This window comes from Pelodiscus sinensis, chromosome 1, assembly GCF_052426305.1.
Source record: "Pelodiscus sinensis isolate ZL-2025 chromosome 1, ASM5242630v1, whole genome shotgun sequence".
NCBI lineage: Eukaryota > Metazoa > Chordata > Testudines > Trionychidae > Pelodiscus > Pelodiscus sinensis.
In genome coordinates, this window is record NC_143052.1 from 347,001,658 (window position 1) to 347,022,815 (window position 21,158).

Consider the following 21,158-nt stretch of genomic DNA (forward strand, 5'->3'; position numbering starts at 1 on the left):
GGGGAGGGGTCCAGAGCTGCACCCCCCATTTAGACTTGCTGAGATCAGGCTGCCAGCTCTCCCAGACCGGATGGACCAGACTTCATTGTTGCAAACAGCATCGGGTCCGTCCAGTCCGGGAGAGCTGCAACCCTCATTACCCAGGCTGGGGCCATAGCTTAGGAGGCCATGGCAGTAGGACCTCAAGGACCAGCAGGACTGGGGGGGCTGACAAAATGTGTGGGGTCGGCAGGACTTGTGGGGATTGCCGGGAGGCTAGGACCTGGGGCTGGAGAAGCTGGCAGCGTGGCTATCCCCCAAGGTGCGGGGAAGCCGAGTGAGAAACTTGGGGTCAGGACATGCGCTCAGGAGAATCAGCTGCAAGCAGCAGGCGCGCTCCAGGAGGAGGCAGGGGAGGGCGCTGGTTGCTAACGGCACCCAGGGAAAAGACAACTGCTGGGGAACCTTTGGGAGGGCGACACCCACAGCCCGAGACTTGTCGCTCTTCAGCCCTAGCCCAGCCACTTGGAGCCACGCTGGAGCCATACTCGAGCCACACGGTCACTCACGTGACAGGCCTCCCTGGGGGCATGCTATGGCCCCTTTGCCCAGCGTCCCCACCTCTCAGCAGCCCTGCTGGGAACCCCGGCCACGCGCAGGCCTGCCCCACCACCTGGACCCCGCAACTCACACATCAATGCTGACTGTCCTCTTCGTCGCCTTCTTCAGCTCCCGGCACAGCCTGGCCTGCTTCACCCTGTGGGGACAGCGCCCGGCGTGAGGGGGCCGCGAGACACGGCTGCTTCCCAGCCGCCTGTCCCTTGCCCGGCTGCGCCTAGAGACGGAGCAGCTGCCCCAGGCCTAGCAAAGGCAGGAGGCTCGTAGGGGACACAGCCAGGGCTGGAGAACGCCCGGGTAAGGACAGCTGCCTCCAGCCTACGCTAGTGCCGGACCCAGGGAAGGAGAAATGCTCCATATCCCACTGTAGGGCTATGTCTAGACTGCAAGCCTCTTTCGAAAGAGAGCGTCTAGACTGCACGGAGAAATTTCGAAAAAGCGGCTTGCTTTTTCGAAAGAAAGCATCCAGTGAGTCTGGATGCTCTCTTTCGAAGAAGCCCTATTTACATTGAAGAACGCCTTCTTTCGAAAGAGGAACTTTCGAAAGAAGGCGTTCTTCCTCGTAAATTGAGGTTTACCGCCATCGAAAGAAAAGCCGCGTTCTTTCGAATTAATTTCGAAAGAACGCGGCTTGAGTCTGGACGCAGGAGAAGTTTTTTCGAAAAAAGGCTACTTTTTTCGAAAAAACCCGAGTCTGGACACAGCCTAGGTTACAGCTGGGCTCATGAGTGTCTATTTGTACCATATTTGGTACACGTGTTGGGGGAGGGGGGTGTACACACACACACACACACACACACACACACACACACCCTCTCAGCCGGCAGCTCCAAAACTAAGAACAGCCAGACTGGGTCAGACCAAGGGTCCGACTAGCCCTGAATCCCGTCTTCCGACAGAGGCCAATCCCATGTGCCCCAGAGGATCATCACGTGATCCCTCCCCTGTCATCCTTTCCCAGCTACCCTGCCCATCCTGGCTCCTAGCTACCGATGGGCCTACCCTCCACAGACTGATCTAGTCACCTTTAGAACCCAGTTATAGTTTTGGCCTTCTCCACAGCCCCGGCAGTGGGCTGCACGGCCTGACTGGGCCTCGCAGCACTCTACTGTGTGAACTAGAGACCTCCCTTTTTCTGGGGATATCACTGCGGCTTATGTCCACTTCATAGGAAAGCAACACAGCTGGTGGCTGGCAGGGTGTAAACCCTCACCGCGGGCAACAGAACAAGCCCAATTCCGTCAGCAGAGGGAGCTGAACTCAAGAGGCAGAATGGCACTGGCCTGAGACATGGGAACCTTTGGGGCAAGGCCTTGCTCTGCCACCGCCCGCCCGTGTGACCTTGGGACAGTCACTTAACTACCCCGTGCCTCAGTTCCCCTATCTATACAACAGGAATAAGGCCCTGCCTCCCAGGTAGCCGAGAGCATAAGGTCATTACAGACTGGGAGGCGCTTGGGTGATGGGGCCAGTAGCAGAGCCACTAAACAGCCAGTCCGGGGCACGCTCATGGCACACTGATACCAGCTGCGACATCCTGCCCAAGAGCTCCCACTGGCCTGAGCGAGTGATTCCCCCCTTGCAGCACAGCGGGGGCCAGTCAATGTCCCCCTGCTCCAGGACTCTGCTCTGGCACTCCAGGGGCAGGCAGAGCCTTGTGTGTTCTCTGCTTTGCCCCCCTCTCCTGCTCCAATTCCCCCCTTGCAGTGCAGGAGGGCTGGCCAACATTCCCTTCCCTCTGCAGCCGCACCCCCCACCAGGTCTCCTCCGTGGTACCCCAGGTCTGCACCCCCCATCCACCTCTCTAACATGCTGGGCAGGGACAGACCCCCAAACCTACCTCTCGTTCTTCTCGTTCTGGTGCTCGGCAGCCTCCTTCTTCTTCCGCACCAGGCTCTGAAGCAGCTCCTCCCCCCTCTCGGCCGCTCGCCGCAGCTCGGCCTCCTGGAGCCGGTAACGCTCGCGCAGGGCGTCGTATTCCGCCTTCCTGGCGGCGTTCCCACAGCCCAGGTCCCCCGCCTGGCCCGCCAGCTGCTGCTGCTCTGCCTCCAGCTCGGCGAGCCGCCCACTCAGGGACCCCAGCCTGCAACAAGCCAAGAGACAACACCGTGTATCAGCAGGCCTGAGAGCGAGCTCCTCCACCCAAGCCCCCGCCATCTTGATCAGCACCGGGGATTGAACCTGTGGCCTCCAGCGTGGAGAGCGCCCGTCTCTCCAGTGTGAGCCCAAGGCTGAATCCCTTAGCGGGGAGCTGGAGCATCAACCCACATTGGCTGAACGTCAAGCAACTGGCTAGCGCCAGGCAGGCACCGTACAGGTTTCTGTCACGGGCCCAGCTCGTGGGGTTGTCTCTGCAGCACTCGTAGAGTGAAACGTGACACATTCACTGCCATTAACAGAGCCACTCAGATAGTGATTCCAGCATGGGGGGGGAGGGGTCTGTAGAAAAGGGGGGCAGTTTTGCAGAGCAGATCTGCCCCCTCATGCTGGCTAAATAAGCAGGCAGCCCATCGGGGTTGTGGGTGTGGCCTGCCAGACATTTTGTTCACCGCTGTCCATGCGCAGGGTTGCCAGATTCTGCTGGTTTCTGTTCACTGGGGCTATGTCTACACTCGCAGATTCTTGCACAAGAACATCTTGTGCAAGAAAACGTCCACACTGCCTTGTGCGAGCTGTGCTTTTGCACAAGAGCTCCCGTGGCAGTGTAGACGCTCTCTTGCACAAGAAAGCTCCAACGGCCAGTTTAGCCATAGGGCTCTCTTGCACAAGAAATCCCTGCCGAGTGTCCACACTGCCCTCTTGCGCAAGAGCTCCTGTGTAAGAGGGCTTTCACCTGTTAAAAAAGAGCGTAGCTCTTGTGCAAGGAGCCCTCTCTTACCACACCGTACTGTAAATTTCCTTGTGCAAGAGTGGGCGGGCAGTGTGGACGCTCTGTGGATTCTTGCGCAAGAACAGCCATACTTGTGCAAGAAGCCACGAGTGTAGACATAGCCTTAGTGTTTTTCCTACTGGCCTTACTACAGCGACACATGTAAACCAAGGGCACATACAGGTCTAGTGGTCTATGTTTCTGTGAAGTGAGGCGGGTGCTGATTGCACATAACAGACTGTAGGCAGTGCTTTTTTTTTTTTTTTTTGGTAAGAAAAAAGGTGCTAGTACTCCAGGGAAAGTTCTTGAGCAAAAAAACACCCCGGTTACGGCCCCCTTTAAGAACTGTGTGGTCCCAAATGGACTTCCATGGGGAGCCAAGCCACCCCAAAAAAATGCCGGTGAAGTCTCCTCTGACAATAGGTGCCGGTATGCCCAAGGGGAATGCCGTTCATTTCTGGTAGCTGGGAAAATAGGTGCATACCGGCGCAAAAAAAAGCACTGACTGTAAGAGCCATGCGCTCCCTCTACCTCCAATCAAAGCGCTGCTACGGTTCAGTCCGCACCTCCCGCAAATTCTAGGTATGCAAGTGCAGTTAGAAAAACGACCTTAGCCCACGAGATCATCTGGTTACAACAGTCTTGCAGCCACTGAGATGAAGGAGGGCCACTCACCAGCCTGGGGTACCCATCATTGCCCTAGGAGAGGCGCGTTGGAAGAAAGCCGTGTTAAGTCAGGGCATCCAAGAGCTCAGGGGTATCCTTACCTTGTTTTCTGCTCCTGCAGTTCACACTCTTTGGCCTTGAGTAATTTGCTCAGTTCAATAATGCGATATGCCAACTGCAAGCGAGAGAGAGATTTCAAGGGCTTGGTGATCTTCCAAAGAACATAAGAACGGCCATACCGGGTCAGACCACAGGTCCATTGAGCCCAGCATCCTGTCTGCCGACAGTGGCCAGTGCCTGATGCCCCAGAGGGAGTGAACAAAAAGAAGTAATCATCAAGAGATCCCTCCCTTGTTATCCATTTCCAGCCTCTGACCAACAAAGGCAAGGGGCACCATTCCTACCATCCTAGCTAAGGGTATGTCTACACTTGCAGCCTATTTCGGAATAGGGCTGCAAATGGAGGCATTCGGAATTGCAAATCAAGTCTGGGATTTAAATATCCCGCACTTGATTTGCATCTTCCCGGCTGGGCGCTACGTTTTTTTTGAAATTTACAAGCCCGGAATTACTGCCCACGTCTACATGTGGCAGTGAAATGGGCGTTCGAAATAAAGCCCTATTCTGAATGACCTATTAAACCTGATTGCAGGAGGAATAACAGGTAGTTCGAAATAGGGCTTTATTACGAATGCCCGTTTCGCTGCTACACATAGATGTGAGCAGTTATTCCGGGCTTGTAAATTTCAAAAAATGGCACCCGGCCTGGAAGATGCAAATCAAGTGCAGGATATTTAAATCCCAGGCTTGATTTACAATTCCGAATGCCTCCATTTGCAGCCCTATTCCGAAATAGGCTGCAAGTGTAGACATACCCTGTGTGGATGTTTTCAGAGAAGTATCCACAATGACTCTAAGATCTCTCTCGAGGAGATGTAACTAAATGAGTCCCCATCATATTGTTTGTATAGCTGGGATTATTTTTGCCAATGTGCGTTACTTTACATTTATCAACATTAAAATGAATTTGCCATTTTGTTGTCCAATCACCTAGTTTGCGAGATCCTTCTGAAGCTCTTCACGGTCTGCTTTGGTCTTAACTATCTTGAGCAGTTTGGCATCATCTGCAAATTTTGCCACCTCATTGTTTACCCCTTTCTCCAGATCATTTATAAATAAATTGAATAGGATTGGTCCCAGGACAGACTCTTGAGAGATCCCACTAGTTACCTCTCTCCATTCTGAAAACTGAGCATGTATTCCTACCCTTCGTTTCCTGTCTTAACCAGTTATCAGTCCATGAAAGGACCTTGTCTCTTATCCCATGATAACTCACTTTACTTAGGAGCCTTTGATGAGGGACCTTGACAAAGCTAAGTACACTATAAATGAGAAATGCTCGTACGTGACCTAGGGCTGTGGAGTCTACAAGGCCGAGTTGGTCCGACTAATAAACCATACTTCACCTGCGACTGTGGTGTGTGCGGTGGGATACAAGCATGACAGATTGAGGTTTTTTGTTGCTCACTTGCACGACAACACCCAGGCTATTTTTTAGCAGAGCGAACTTCCTGTCTCACCAATTGGAGCTGGTCCAACAGAAGATATTACCTCCCGCACCATGTCTCTCTAACATGCCAGGCCTGACACCACTGTCTACAATACTCAGAATGTTCTTCCAATTGCCAAGCCATTTCCTAGCCAGGCTAGTTTCTGAGCTGTGGGACCAAACTAAAAACTCTGGGAGCGGCTTTTCGAGACAGAGAGCTAGTGTCTAGATGCCAGAATTGCAGATGGGGTTCCCCAGCTGCTCGCTCCCCTACAGCCTCCACAGTGGCACAGTCTTTGGGTCTAAAGTGTGTAAAATGACACAGTGGAGTGATGCAGAATCGGGCCCATGTTTTACCAGACCCGTGTACCTATGGCGCAGAGGTTCCCAAACTGGCCGGGGGGCATGATAAAGTTATCGGAAGATCTGATGGAGACATGCTAAAGGCTGGAGTCGGAAGGGGGCAGAGGACGCGGACAGGGCTCTGTGCACGTGGTCTCAGCTGGGACCAGACTCCTTGCCCCACTGCTGCAGTAGCCACCCACCAGCAGTTCTGCTAGAGATGATTCTGCGAGCAGGGAGGCTGCAACCTGACAGTACCTCCCCCCTTGCTGGGCTAGACAGAGCCGCGTTCTGTGCCTGCCCCTTCAGCACAGCTCCAGGGCACACAGCCCTGCCAGAGAGACCCCCATGCATGCAGGGAAAGCAGGCAGGGCTGTGCCCGAGGGCTGCAGTCAGCTGGGAGCTGTTCTCATGGGGGCATCTTTCGCTCCCCTGCTGACGCCAGGCCTCCAGTGCTGCCCTGTTCACACCCAGAGCTGGGTGTCCCGGCAGCCAAGACCGGCTGACAGCTGCAGGCTTCCACAACCGCCAAATACCCCCCAAGCTCTGAGATACTGAGCACCCCACCCTGGCCCCCGTGGGCACAGGGTCCTCCTCCCCCACGCAGGGGGCTAGGAAAACAGTCCCATAGTTTTGGGATGCAACACTGGCAACCCCACCCCAATCCCGGCCGCTGTGCCAGGTGCTGTCCAGACCCAGCTTCCCTCTCCCCTACGTACCTCCCCGCTGGCGTCTTTCACCTCCGCGATCTGCCTTTGGTACTTTCTCTTCAGGGTCTGCAGCCCTTCTGCGGAGCCCGGGCCCGGTTCCAGCACGGAGCCACAAGTGTCCTGCCCCGGCCTGCAGACAGAGCAGGTTCAAACCCCAAAGTCACTTCTGAGCAGGTATCATTCCCACGGCCCCATGTAGTGGCACGGAGACGGCTTAGAGAGAGAGAGTTTGCGCTACAGCCTGAGCTGAGAGCCAGGCGTAGAGCAGGGGTAGGGAGCCTTTTTTGGGTAGGGGGCCGCACACAAGTGGGAAGCAAAAAAACCCCCAAACCTCCCAACTGAGACGGAGAGACACTCCCACCATTCCCCTCGCACAGCAGATCCTGGGGAGCCCAAGCTAGTAGATTGCATGCGCTCCAGCCCCACAAGGGGATGGCAGGGGGCTGGAGCGCCAGCAGTGAGCACCAGAAGCCTCAGGGGCCGCATCCAGCCCTTGGGCTCTAAGTTCCCCACCCCCGCTGCAGAGGCTCCTGCACTAAGCTCCAGAGGTCCCAGGTTCAGTTCCGCCTGTCGGCACCACACCTGCAGCCAAGCGTCATGAAGATCAGCCTTCCCCACGGCCAACCCTTGAGGCAGAGGGGAAAGGCTGCCGGGGCTGCATGTGAGAAAGAGACCGCAGGCGTGTCAGGGAACCGTTCTGCTTCGTGCCCAGAAAAACCCAAAACCAGAGCCTGCCGGTCGGCACCGTGGCAGCTCTCATCCGAAAACAAGCCCCACTTCTGCTTTTTTGCAGCAGAGCACAGTGTAACCGGGAGGGTTTCTGCTCCATTGAGCCGCACCGCCGCTGGCCAAGACGCTCCCTCCCGCCCCGCTGCCTTCGGCGAGGTGTGAAACCGGGGAGCTATTTAAACAAGCATTGCGCTAGCCAGGATATTGCAGGCATCGCTCGTGAGGGCACACAGAACAGCTGAAGGTCAGTGTGCCAGAGCCAAGTGCGGCTGCTGCCACAGGACACGGTGTTGTGCAGGCTGCCGTTGGTGGTGGATTTAACCAAGGCTGGTCCCTCAAACTGCCCCCTAACGCGGAAAGCAGTAATGCACCCCTACCACATGGCCACCTTCACTGGGCTGCAGGACGCTTAGTCTCTGCATATTGCAGCTGCCATTACAAAGGTTAACTGGGCAACTTTCCCATTGCCTGCTCAGCCCAGCTTCTGTGGCTGCCCCACGGTCAGCTGGAAGAAGGGTGGCAGAATCAGGCTCCCAGGTTTTTGTGGGGGGAGAGAGCAAGAGACACACGCAGGCAGAAGCATTGCTTCGTTCACCTCGTGGGGTGCGGCTACAACTGGGCTGGAACGTGGCAGCAGTTTAACACCCAGCAGTTTGGGGCAGGATGTGAAGATGCAAAACACTGTCAAACGGATGCTGCAGAGGGCATCTAGAAAGTCTAAATGTAATAGGGTTGCCAGGCGTCCAGTATTTGCGGCCCAGACAGTCCAGTATTTGCGGCCTCTGTTGGGCAAAAAACCAGAAAATACCAGACATGTACAACGTCCGGTATTTTCTGTTTTTCTCAGACGGCAGGCCACTTGGGACACTCCCCTCTCCCTCCCCTGCCACATCTGGCGGGGGCAGTGGTGAGCGTGGGGATTTAAAGGCACAGTGTCTCTTTCTTTTGTGCCTTTCTTTTCCTCAACCAATTTTCCCCCCCACTATGTTCGGTGGGCTTTTTTTTTTTAAAGTATCTGGCAACCCTAGAATGTAATCACCCACAATGCAAGCTGGCCTAGGCCCCCGACATCACCCCCTCCCTCCCCTTGCAAAAGTCACTTGAGGTCTATGGTCCAGGTCACAAAAGTCTCCTCTGAAAAAGTTGGCAGCGGAGGAGCCGGGAGCCGGGCTGGCTCAGTGGATTTTTGTTGGGAAGGAAGAAAGGTCTGATTGTGAAAGCCACCCCCTCCCCAGGGCGCCGACAGCCACCACTAGTCAGGAGCCTTCGCGCTGAGAGGGACCCTGGAGACGGGCAACGCATGCCTATCAGCTTCCAAAGATAACAGTGCGGCCATTGTAGGGGCAGCGGGGCTGCAGCCTGGTGCTGCTGGTCGGGAAGCTGTCCTGCCTGCGCCACGACGGCTACGCTCTACTTACCTTGGGGCCTGGCGATCAAAGGACTCAGCCTCCAGCTTCTCTGAGAAATGCACCATCAGGCTGGACTTTTCCAAGAGCCTGGTATCTGCGAGGAAGCAAAGAGAACCAGGGCTTAGGGACCACGTGCATCGTGATCGGGGCGGGGGGGGGGCACTCATCAGAGCCCCTGCTCTGAAATCTGGGGGGCATCAGACGCAACAGAAGTCCAGCTCCTCCCGTATCCCCCTGCAAAATGGGCTGAGCAGGCCTACGGGTGCTTCTTCCATCTCTCCGGTCGATCGCTGTGAACCCCAAGGGGCGGACGCATGGCTCTAACACAGTGTGACTGGGCCTGCTTATGCCAGCGGGGGGTACGGGCCCTGGCTCCCACAGGAAAGCACCAACATGCCGCCTGGGTCAAGCCTGGGGCAAGGAGGGAGGATTCCCCTGGTGAGGAATCTCTGCAGATTTGCGTCACGCGTACGATGGCCAGTCGCCGGCCAGGGCCCTGGTGCTGCACCAACATTGAGATCGCTCCTGCCCCAAAGGGCTCCGGACGCTCAGGTTCTCCGCAGCTCTGAGTGCCCAGAGCTGTAGGGGGCAGGAGCTGGGGCATCTCAGCCCCTTTGAAATTCAGGGACCAGCCATCCCAGGGTGGGAGCCCCAAAAATGGAGGGCAGGGCCGTGACTGGTTAACTGGTCAACTGGGTAACCAGTCAGCCTCGTCCTGAACACATGAGGCTTACTGGTTCTGGTTTGCTGGCAGGGGGCTGCTCCAGCCCCACGAGGCCCACTGCAGCCCTTGTCTGCGGGGGGGGGGGGGCTTCAGCAGGGTGGGGGAAGGGCTGTTCTCCTCCCTTTAATCAGTTAACAGGTTAAACATAATGATGTGTAACCGGTTAACCAATTAAACGGGATTAGCGGAGGAACCTGAACTCAGAGGCCACTCTGAAGAATTTTGAGCTGCGTCCGTCTGGACCCATTTGCAGAAGGGAGGCCGCGTGCCCCTCCTACGGCCGCAGCGAGGTTCAACTCGGAGAGCAGCCCGTCACTGCTCAGTACAGTCACAGTGTGTAGGCAGCGTGCTAGTGCGATCACCCAGCAGCTCTTCCCACAACACCTCTGTGACCCGGCAGAGGCGGGTGTCCCTGCAGACCATGCTGTTTATCAGTGCAGGCCGGGAAAACCCCGGAAACAATTCCCCCTCACCCTCGCCGGCCATAGGACACCCACAGGGCAACGTACGGCACAGGCGGGGGGAAGGTGCAGCAGCCAAACCAGTTACACAGGTGTCGTTCGGGTGACAGGCAAATAACTGTCCTCTGCCTTGGAGAGAAGACAAACAAAGCCCCAGGCTGCTGGCCAGGACGACAGGTGTTGCGCTCTCATGGTGACTAACCACCCGGTGAGGATTCAAAGTCCATCTGTCCCCAGATGCTTACAGAGAGGGCAAGAGTTAGGGCTTGTCTACTCCACACGATCAAATTAGGGCAACTTCATCGGAGTCGACCTACAGCCACCGCAGGAATTCAGCCAACCAGCCGCGGGCGTCCAGGCCATCCTCCTCATGCTGGGGGAGCATCTCCTCACCAGGAGGGCTTACACAGAGGCTGAGTGGGGGGTACTGGCAGCTAGGCAGGGTTCCCGGCTGGAGCGCCCCATTCTCAAAGGGACAGCCCCATCTGTGACCCCTGCGTGGGCTGTTGCACAGCACAGAGCCTACCCGCAGTAAAACTCACATTCTGGTCAATTGCATGCTGCTATTGCCTCTGCTCCCTGGGGCAGTAGCCAGGTTTGGAGAGGGTGGCTCAGGCAGAGCCGAGGGGAAACAGGGCTCCCTGCCGAGATCCTGGGCAGCAACCCACTGGGAGACCGGCCAGGTTTAATCGGAACTGTGAGCCAGGCGCAGGATTCCCCCCTCTGGAAAAGCCAGGGACAATGTAGCCTGCCTCAAAACAGGGGCAGGGGATTCATTGCTTAGCGTCTGTGAGGCGCCTGCCTGGCTGGTCGGCTTCCAGGATCCGACGCGAGTCTGCAGCCCCACCCTCTCTGCTCTGGTCTAGTGGTGCAGAGGCTGGAGAGAGCAGCCCGAAGGGAGACCAGAGCTGGATCCTACACCAGCTTCCTTCGAAGCTGCCAGCAGCAGGGCCAAGATGGGGCTGGCAGGAGGCGTGGTGGGAGCACGCCTCGGTCTGGCGAGCTGGAAGACGGCTGCCTGGGCCACGCACTTTAAAGCAGCCCCTGGACACAGAACAGGCCCAGGATCAGGGAGCTCCGTCCTCAGCAGAGCCTGGGGACATGCGCTGATTGCAAAGCGCCATAACCGGGCGCATTAGACCAGCAGGACGGGACTTTTACACGTGTATCTTTTGGGCCCCGGTGCAGCATGAGCCATCTGCCTTGTGACCTGTGAAGGAGCGAGAGCCAATCGCGGGTGCTGGGGGAGAAAGCCAGGCGGGAGGCTCTCTGGGTGGGTGCAGAGATAGTTACACCACAGTGTCGCCTCTCTGGGTGTGGAATTTCACAAGGCCTGTGCCAGATTCAACACCTCAGCACCTCTCCTGGAACTCACAAGTCCTGCTCAGCCCTGCCGCACCCTCCCTTAGCCATGGATTTCAGCCCCTGCATCCTCCAGTGAAAACCACTTTGCTTGAAAATACCTCGCCCTAGGTGGGATGCCTTGCTTTATCCACCTTCCGAGCCCATTCACAAGCACTCGCTCATGAATCAACTCCCCCGGGAAATGAACCAGTCCCGAGCGTACTAGCTCGGGAAGCTTTTCCGCCATCATGGGAAGACAGCCACCTCCGGCATGCAACGAGCCAGCTGTCTGACAAAAGCACGACGAGAGGGTAGGACAGGAAGGGAAGAAATATCCCAATGGCCAATGCGACTGCTGGAGGAATCTGAGTAGCAGAAGGTAACTAGCTGGCTGACTGTCACGGGGCCGCCGGTAAATTGAGGTGAGCAGCAGATGGGTTCACAGCTCCCCAGCAGCACAGCCCCCTCTGGCCCAGGGATGCCTGCAATGTAGCCGTTTCTGCTGACAGCTGACGTATCTGAGTCTGGGCCTGGCTTGAGCCCTTGGCAAAAAAGCTGGGTGCCCTACCCCAAGCCCATCCCAGCTCCTCTATACTCCCCTGGGAACTACGGATGTAAATCTCTACTACAGGAAACTTCCGATAATCCCACACCTTTAGGACCCAGGAGGTGCCGGATTATCAGATATGCCAGACTATCGGAAGGGGAGACTATGAGGGGTCTGGGGTGGAGTGGCGGGGATGCGCCCCTTGGCGCAACCCAGCAGCACCCCAGCTGCTCTGCCTCAGACTTCCCCAAGTCAGCCGCTGCTGAAACTGACCAGCGGCTGACTCCAGGAAGCCGGGGGCAGAGCAGCTCCAATTGTCCAGCTGCCCGGAGCACTTCCGGGTTCCAGATGGTGCCGGACCATCAGGAGTGCCGGACCATTGGATGCCGGACCGCGGGAGTTTTACTGTAACTAGTTATCCGGGTAAGCACTACATTTAACCAGTTAACTGATTAAGCTGAGATCCTGCTGTTGTTGGCCCCCACCTGGCTGTATGGGGGCTGCTGCTGCCGGCCCCCACCTGGCTGCATGAGGGCTGTCACTGCCTGCTCTGGGACCCCCGTGTGGCAGGGCCGGAAACAGGCTGCAGGCTGATTTAGTTGGGGTTGATCGGCTTTGAGCAGGTTGGACTAGACGATTTCCTGAAGACTCCCAACTCTCTTCCCTTGGCGCTTACACCTGATAGAACCTGGTCTGGGGTTGTCATGCTGCACTGGTGTTAGCTGCTATTACCAAATTTTTAGGGACTAAATTTGAGGGGCACTTCATTAATTGGCTGTGTTTTGGGGAGGAGAGCGCAGCGTGGGTTCTCCAGTCACTCCTTTGAAGGATCTCTCATTGATGCAGGGCCTTGGTAAATGTATCAAATTATTTAGGGGATGGTGAACGAAATGCAAATCTTCCCGGTACACGTCTTTTCTCATCGGCCCCTTGTTAATTCCAGTAGCAAGATGCCACTCTTGGCCCACATGCGGGCAGTCTCAGCAAAGGTCCCAAGGGCTGAATAGACTTGCACTCTGGACTATCCTTAGGATTTCTGGGGCCCTACACAGCACTATGAAACTGGTGCCCTATACCCCACAGCAACTGGGGGGGACAATTTTTTTTAGAGCTGTGATTTTATCATTTTCAGCAACACACAAATGAAATATTTTAAAGCATTTAGAACTGAAGTCCTGTCGACTAACACAGTAAATTCAAAAGCTTCAGAGAGGTAGCCGTGTTAGTCTGTAACTGGAAAATCTTTAAAAAAACTACAAATAGTCTAGCAGCAGCTTAAAGACTAACAAAACATGTAGATGGGATCATGAGCTTTTGGGTGCACAACCCACTTCTTCAGATGAATGGAGTATTAAAAGTCCAGTTCCAAAATAAATAGGGGATGGAGGCAGGGAAAGGAAGGGGGAAAATAGTGAATTAGAGTGTTCATGTTACAAGAAGCTGATAACCAACCAAACAGTGGGCATCTAAGTCATTAGGATGTGGAAGGCAGTGTGCTAGCCAGCTAATGTCTTTATTCATACCTTTGTGATGGCTCCCAAACTTGGAAATGAAGTTAAGTTCCAAGGTTTCTCTGTGTATTTGGCTTGTGGAATTGGCCTGAAACAACAGGGTGACTTGGGGATCCATTAGTGAGTGTAACAGAGAATTCAGAAACTGGCAGCAGAGACCTGGGGTCGGCACATGTCTGTGAAATGCTGCATTCCCACTCGAATGGCTCTTTGGCAGGTACAGGGTCTGCTCAACGCTGGGGCAGGCTGTGTCACTTGTAAGTTAACCAGATCCTCCCTGGAGGAAGTGGAGCCACGGAACAGCAATAGGAAAAGGCAGGTGGGTGGATATTAAGACACAGGCGCCATGAGTTTTTGGGTACCCTACGCAACAGCACCTTCTGCATATGGGTAAGGATGACTCCGCCTCTGAGTCAGTGAGGTGATGCCACCAAGTCAGGGGGAGGCATCTTAAGCCCTTTTACTGGCTCCTCCTCCTCCATCACATGAAGCAAGGTCCATCACGGCCCGTCCACACCCAGCATCTCTCAAATGCTGCTGAGTCATGGACTCCTAACAAGTCATGGAGCACCCTGACAAGACCCACAAAGCCACCTCTGTGTGCTGCCAGGCGCCTTCTCAGAACTCTCCTTCACCATGCTGCTGGTCTGAGAAGCCACTGCCTCTCACGCTGACTAGCACTGGCTCATTTTCTGGCACTCTCCCAGAGGCCTGCCTCCGTCTGCTGCCTCTTCTTCAATCTCGTGACTGCAAACTCTTCGAGGCAGGGGCTGCCTTTGTTCTGTGTTTGCCTAGTGCTTGGCACGCCAGGACCCTAATGTCCAACTACGGCACCGAACCTAGACACTACAGTAAATACAGACAGTAATGGCAGTGACGGAGGAGCGGGACAGGTGTTTTGGGCTGTATTGTTCTGGAGCAAAGCAGACTTTGACATCCCCAGGGTGTCTTCTGACAGCACTTAAATATCACTCCCTTGAACAACCCGTCAATTGCGTGAGCCTGATAAAAGTGTTCTCCATTGATGTAGGTCTCAGAGGGGTAGCTGTGTTAGTCTGTAACTTAAAAAAAACATGAGTGGTCCTGTAGCACCTTAAGGTACGTCTACACTAGCCCCCTAGATCGATCTAGGGAGGCTAATGAGGGCGACCGGAATTGCAAATCAAGTCCAGGATTTAAATATCCCGCGCTTGATTTGCATGTTCCCGGCCGGTCGCCATTTTAGAAATTGACTAGCCCGAAGTAACTGCCTGCGTCTACACGCGGCAGTGAAATAGGGTTCCGATTTAAAGCCCTAACTCAAATTAGCTGGTATTCCTCCTGCAATGAGGTTTACCACCTAATTCAATTTAGGGGCTTTATTCTGGAAGCCTGTTTCACTGCCACGTGTAGACACGGGCAGTTACTTCGGGCTAGTCAATTTCTAAAATGGCAACCAGCCGGGAACATGCAAATCAAGTGCGGGATATTTAAATCCCAGGCTTGATTTGCAATTCCGGTCACCCTCATTAGCCTCCCTAGATCGATCTAGGGGGCTAGTGTAGACGTACCTTTAGAGACTAACAAAAATATATACATAGTATAGACTCATAGGACACTTGAACTGGAACGGACCACTAGAGATCATCAAGTCCAGTCCCTCACAGCAGGACCAAGCACCATCTAGATCATCCCTGAGAGATGTCTAACTTGCTCTTAAATACTCCAGTGATGGAGATTCCACAACCTCCCCAGGTAACTTATTCCAGTGTTTATCCTGAGAGGAAGTTTTTCCTAATGTCCAACCTAAACCTCCCTTGCTGCAATTTAAGCCCATTGCTTCTTGTCCTGTCCTCAGAGGCCAAGGAGAACGATTTTTCTCCCTCTTCCTTGTAACACCCTTTGAGATACTTGAAAACAGCTAGCATGTCCCCTCTCAGTCTTCTCTTTTCCAAACTAAACAAGTCGAATGCTTTCAGTCTTCCCTCACAGGTCATGTTTTCTAAACCTTTGATCATTTTTGTTGCTTTTTTCTGCACCTTCTCCAATTTCTCCACATCTTTCTTGAAAGGCGGTGCCCAGAACTGGACACAATACTCCAACTGAGGCCTAATCAGCGCAGAGTAGAGCGGAAGAATGACTTCTTGTGCTTTGCTCACAACAATCCTGTTAATGCAGCCCAGAATCATGTTTGCTTTTTTTGCAACAGTGTCACACTGCTGACTCATATTTAGCTTGTGGTCCTCTATGACCCCTAGATCTCTTTCTGCAGTACTCCTTCCTCAACAGTCACTTCCCATTCTGCATATGTGAAATGGATTGTTCCTCCCTAAGTGGAGTACTTTACATTTTTCCTTATTAAACTTCATCCTGTTACCTCAGTCCATTTCTTCAGTCTGTCCAGATCATTCAGAATTATGACCCTATCCTCCAAAGCACTTGCAACCCCTCCCAGCTTGGTATCCTCTGCAAACTTAATATGTGTACTCTCTATACCAATATCTAAATCACTGATGAAGATATTGAACAGAACCGGTCCCAAAACAGACCCCTGCAGAATCCTACTTGTTCTGCCCTTCCAGCACGACTGTGAACCATTAATTATTCTCTCTGGGAATGGCTATCCAGCCAGTTATGCACCCACCTTATAGTAGCCCCACTTAGGTTGTATTTCCCTAGTTTATTGATAAGACTGTTGGGCAAGACCATAGCAAATGCTTTACTAAAATCATGAGCTTCAGTGGGCGCAACCCACTTCTTCAGATGTGAGATTGACTCATATCACACTTTTGTGAAGCCAGTAGCTGACACACACACAGTCAAGGGATAATTCCTATTCACAATGAGCCATTTATGCTGCCACTTGCCACAGAAAAACTTTTGTCTTGGGGGAGGGAAAGGGGAGGAGGGAGTTAAGCATCTGTGAATGACAAAAGTTTTGTTGCTCAATTAGTAGTATGGACAAAGCCTAAAACTCCAGTGTAGCACATGCCTGCACCACGAAAATATGGTCTGTTTCACAGGGGTGGAAACTGACACACAGAAAGCTGATGTATCCAGGAATCCTATAACAATGACATAGCCATGGAATCTGTCCCCCTTTACTGTTGTATCTGAGTGGCTCACAACCTGTGTTGCATTTACCCTCACTACTCCCTGTGGGCCACCTGCTCTTAGCCCTGTTTTACACACGAGAAACTGAGGCACAGAGGGACTAGGGACCACTTGAAATCAATGGGTTGTTAGGAGCTTGAATACTGTAGAGGACCTGGCCTAAGCGACTTGACTGAGATTACGCAGGAAGTCTCTAGCAGGGCAGAGAACTCAGTCCAAGGCTCCTGGGTCACAGGCTAGTGCACTAACCACTGCACCATCCTTCCTTTCTGGAACTCTGCCCCCTGAAACAGCACCTCCAGGCCCAGAGACCTTGCCCTCCAATTCCCTGGCTGGCAGCCCCACAGCCTTTGAGACGCTGATTTTCTTCCATCTCTCCTCCATCTAGAGCAGTGTTTCTTAACCTGTGTTCCATGTGCCACGAGGCAGTCGAGGGTGTGCCGCGGAGAACAACAGAATTAAAAATGGCTGCCCTTAAAGGGGCAGGCAACCTTTTTTCGTTGTTTTTTGCTCAATAACTTCTCCCTGACCCTTTTTCCTCAATAACTTTCCCCCTGACCCCTTTCCCCCCGCGACCATTTTTGTCCCCCCTCAACAAAAAAATCCTTGGTGCTCCCCATAAAAAAAATTATTTGGTGTTCCTCGGTCTTAAAAAGTTCAAGAAACACTGATGTAGAGACAGAAATGGAGAAAAGGAGAACTCCTGCTAGGGTTATCAGACTGGAGAACAGTTTGAGAGGGGAATAAACTAGGGTTTTCCCCCATTGTGTTTCTGGCTGTATTTGTTCTTGGTTTTTTGCTAGGAATGGGTTTTCCCTGCTCTTTTCTATATTTTAGCCCTTCACCATCCCCAGAGTGAAGGATGCCCAATTTACTTTGCCCCAGACCGCTCTCTCTTACTCAACCTCAGGGCGCAGAGTCGAGTGCAAAGCAAAAACCAGGAAGGACAATAAAACTGTGTCTACATAACCACAGTAACCTGTCGCTGAAAACGGGCGTGCAGAGTGAGCCAAGCCAGTGTTGAGCCTGATTTAGATACAAACGCAAACCACGGCAGGTTTCCGTGTGGTTTGGCTGCATCTGCTGCCTACATCAGCTCTAATAGAAATAGAAAGCACAGACTGATACAGCCTCCATTTCTGAGGAGCAGAAATCGAAAGCAGGCACAGGCATTTCCGGCCAATCTCAAAACAAACATGTCAAGGAAAGAGCTGCCCTCTCCCAAGACCCTTGTCCATCTCCCCAGACTTGCAGGGGATACAAAGCCTCGACACTAATGCTTTTGCTTTGGTTCTGGAGTGTGGCACAGAAATGAAGGTGAAACTAGATCAGAAATGCAGCTGAAGGGCCGGGAAAGCGCTTTGAGATGAAGGTACAAATGTAGCGAGTGAGAAAGATTACAGGAACCTTTGACCCAGAACAGCCATTTAGCAGAGGTATGGATATGAAAAACATTGGATGCCCATTGAAAAAGTATAAAGCAGATACAGCCAAGGACATGAGCAAAGGGAAAGCCCTAACAATGCTGCTTGGCTCCTATATACCACTTTTAATCAGCAGATCTCAAAGCCATTTACAAAGGGGATCGGTATTTACAGATGGGGAAACTGAGGCACAGAGCTCCTTCAATCTCTCTCCCTGGGGCCAGGGCAAGATTATTCCCTTCAGGACTTTTAAAACTGGGGTATGACCTACTTCCCTAAGAATACTAGCCCACAGCGATCAATGGGAGACAGCATCTGAAGGGTCAAAAGCAATCCAATTCACCTGGATTTCGTCAGTCACCTTCAGCTACCTCCATATTGTTTATTCGACTCACATCTTGCGTCTTGACTTAAATTAGACCCTGATCCTACAAATGTATCGATGGAGATTCCGGGGCACATCTGAACAGAGCTCCTGGATCATGCCTGGGATGTCAGCTCTTCAGGCCAGGATTCGGATTGGTGTGTTTGTACAGCACCTTGCACAATGGGACACAGAGCCTGATTGGGGAACATAATGACTGCCAGGTCAAATCAGTCCAGAGATCCATCTGGGCTCATATACTGTCACTCATAGTGACCAGCACTGGCTGCTTCACAGGAAAATGTACAAACCTGTCCCGCCACGAGGTCTCATTTTGGCCTCTAGTAGTTGAATATTGGTTTGAGCCTTGGACAATGACACCTAATCTCCCTTCCAAGATGTTTGTTGCTAGCACAAGACAAATCATTGATAAGGAACTGGCAGTTTTCTCCAATACGCAGACGAGATCTCCCCTCATCTAATTTCATCTCTGGGGTTTTTTTTTACCTGCCTTTAGCATGCTAAACCAGTGGTGAGCAACCTGCAGTACGAGGGCACATCAGAGTTCTAGGTGTGGCCTGCGAGACCTTTTTTTTTTTTTTTTTTTTTTTAAAACCCTTGTCCATGCGCAGGGTTTTAGATTTTGCTGGCTTCCAGCCAGCCATAGAGTTTTTTTCCTATCTAAAGTGACACACATGTAAACAAGGGCACACGAAATGAGGCTCATGCTGATTGCACATTACAGTGCCGTGCGCTCCCTCTACGTCCAATCAAAGTGCGGTTAAGGTTCAATTGGCAGCCCGTGTTAATTCTAGGTGGATAAACAAAGTCCGAAAACCCACCCTATCCTGAGAGACATTCTTGGTTACAACCATCTTGCTGCCCACTGAGACAGAGGAGGTCCCCTCATGCAGCCTCCTCAGTAACCTAGGTTGCCCATCACTGTGTTAAAGTGTTCGTCTCTTTCTAGACGCAGAATAAGTCTAATTTTTGACGGCAGTTCAGGGCACGGCCTGCCGCACACTGATCTAACCAACCCCCTTCCACAATCAGCATGGAAACTTTTCTTTCCGCTGTGGGATCTCTCATTTCTTTCAGCACAGGGGAGACTCCTAGAATGGGCATTTGAGGGAGGCGGGCCAGCATGCAGACTGCACAAGGGACAGGAAGGCGGCACAAGGTCAGAGTCAGAGCAGGGCTTTACAAGTCAAAACAGAAGAGCAGAGTTAGGCACAAAACAAGGAGCAAACCGCAATTCCTGCAACCAGCTACAAAACAACTGACTCATCCAACCAGAGGCTGAGAAAGGGGGGGAAGGGCCAGGGCCCAGCCGCACAGCAGTTTGTTGGGTAACAGTAAGTGTGGTGTTGTTAAGGAAGATTCATTTCCCTGCTTGATTTCACTTGGAGCCACTTCCAGTGTCCCAGCCATCTCCACAGGCAGGGGTTGCTCAAACCCTGGGTTGCAAGTGCCCAAATCACCTACAACCCCTAGGCCTGTGCCCACCCCTTTGCCTTCCATCACTGTGAAAATACACCCACCCCAGGGACACACCTACCCATCTGACCCCCCTCATTCACCCCCCTGTCTGCAGCTATTCCAGCCCCCCCCCCCCAGATCAATCACTCCTCCCGTGGGCTCCAGCTATTCCAGCCCCCCCCCCCGATCAAGCACCCCTCCGGTGGGCTCCAGCTATTCCAGCCCCCCCCCCAGATCAATCACTCCTCCCGTGGGCTCCAGCTATTCCAGCCCCCCCCCCCAGATCAAGCACCCCTCCGGTGGGCTCCAGCTATTCCAGCCCCCCCCCCCGATCAAGCACCCCTCCGATGGGCTCCAGCTATTCCAGCCCCCCCCCCCAGATCAATCACTCCTCCCGTGGGCTCCAGTTATTCCAGCCCCGCCCCCCCAGATCAAGCACCCCTCCCGTGGGCTCCAGCTATTCCAGCCCCCCCCCCCAGATCAAGCACCCCTCCCGTGGGCTCCAGCTATTCCAGCCCCCCCCCCCCAGATCAATCACTCCTCCCGTGGGCTCCAGCTATTCCAGCCCCCCCCCCAGATCAATCACTCCTCCCGTGGGCTCCAGCTATTCCAGCCCCCCCCCCCCAGATCAATCACTCCTCCGGTGGGCTCCAGCTATTCCAGCCCCCCCCCCCCGATCAAGCACCCCTCCGGTGGGCTCCAGCTATTCCAGCCCCCCCTCCTCAGATCAAACTCCCCCTGCCCCCAGCACGCGGCAGCCGCCCGCTCACAGGCCTGCACCACGTCCAGAAAGCGGCCGCTCTGCGCCCGGTCCCGGAGCTGCAGCTGCCGCACGATGTGGCGCTTCCAGGACCTGCCGCCGCTCCCCGCCGCCTCGGCCATGGCTGCGCCGCGCGGGGAGGGAACCTCCTGACGTCACCAGCGGGGGAAGCCCCGGGCGGGCAGGGGCAGGCCTGGGGGCGGGCTGCTGGGGCCAGCGGCTCCGCCGGGCAGAGGGCAGGGTGTCGCGCTCCCTGGGGCTCCCCGCAGCACAGGGGCTGTATCCGCCCCCCCCCTCCATGCACGGAGCCCGGCTCCCCGCAGCACAGGGGCTGTATCCGCCCCCCCCCATGCACGGAGCCCGGCTCCCCGCAGCACAGGGGCTGTATCCTGCCCCCCCCCCCATGCACGGAGCCCGGCTCCCCGCAGCACAGGGGCTGTATCCGCCCCCCCCCATGCACGGAGCCCGGCTCCCCGCAGCACAGGGGCTGTATCCTGCCCCCCCCCCCCATGCACGGAGCCCGGCTCCCCGCAGCACAGGGGCTGTATCCTGCCCCCCCCCCCCATGCACGGAGCCCGGC

The 21,158-nt window shown here is 54.3% G+C and overlaps 1 protein-coding gene across 1 annotated transcript in view; it reads right to left on the bottom strand.

The window, feature by feature from the left end:
• Positions 1 to 20,736, bottom strand: part of ATG16L2 (autophagy related 16 like 2) — a 55,643-nt gene extending 34,907 nt beyond the window's left edge. Inside the window, exons 1-6 of the mRNA XM_075919626.2 lie at positions 20,589 to 20,736; positions 8,881 to 8,965; positions 6,743 to 6,863; positions 4,234 to 4,307; positions 2,438 to 2,680; positions 671 to 736 (exon numbers count right to left, since the gene is read on the bottom strand). Coding sequence (XP_075775741.2) covers positions 671 to 736; positions 2,438 to 2,680; positions 4,234 to 4,307; positions 6,743 to 6,863; positions 8,881 to 8,965; positions 20,589 to 20,700 — 701 coding nt within the window. The 5' untranslated portion in view covers positions 20,701 to 20,736. The remainder of the gene's footprint in view (positions 1 to 670; positions 737 to 2,437; positions 2,681 to 4,233; positions 4,308 to 6,742; positions 6,864 to 8,880; positions 8,966 to 20,588) is intronic.
• Positions 20,737 to 21,158: the final 422 nt, after the last annotated feature.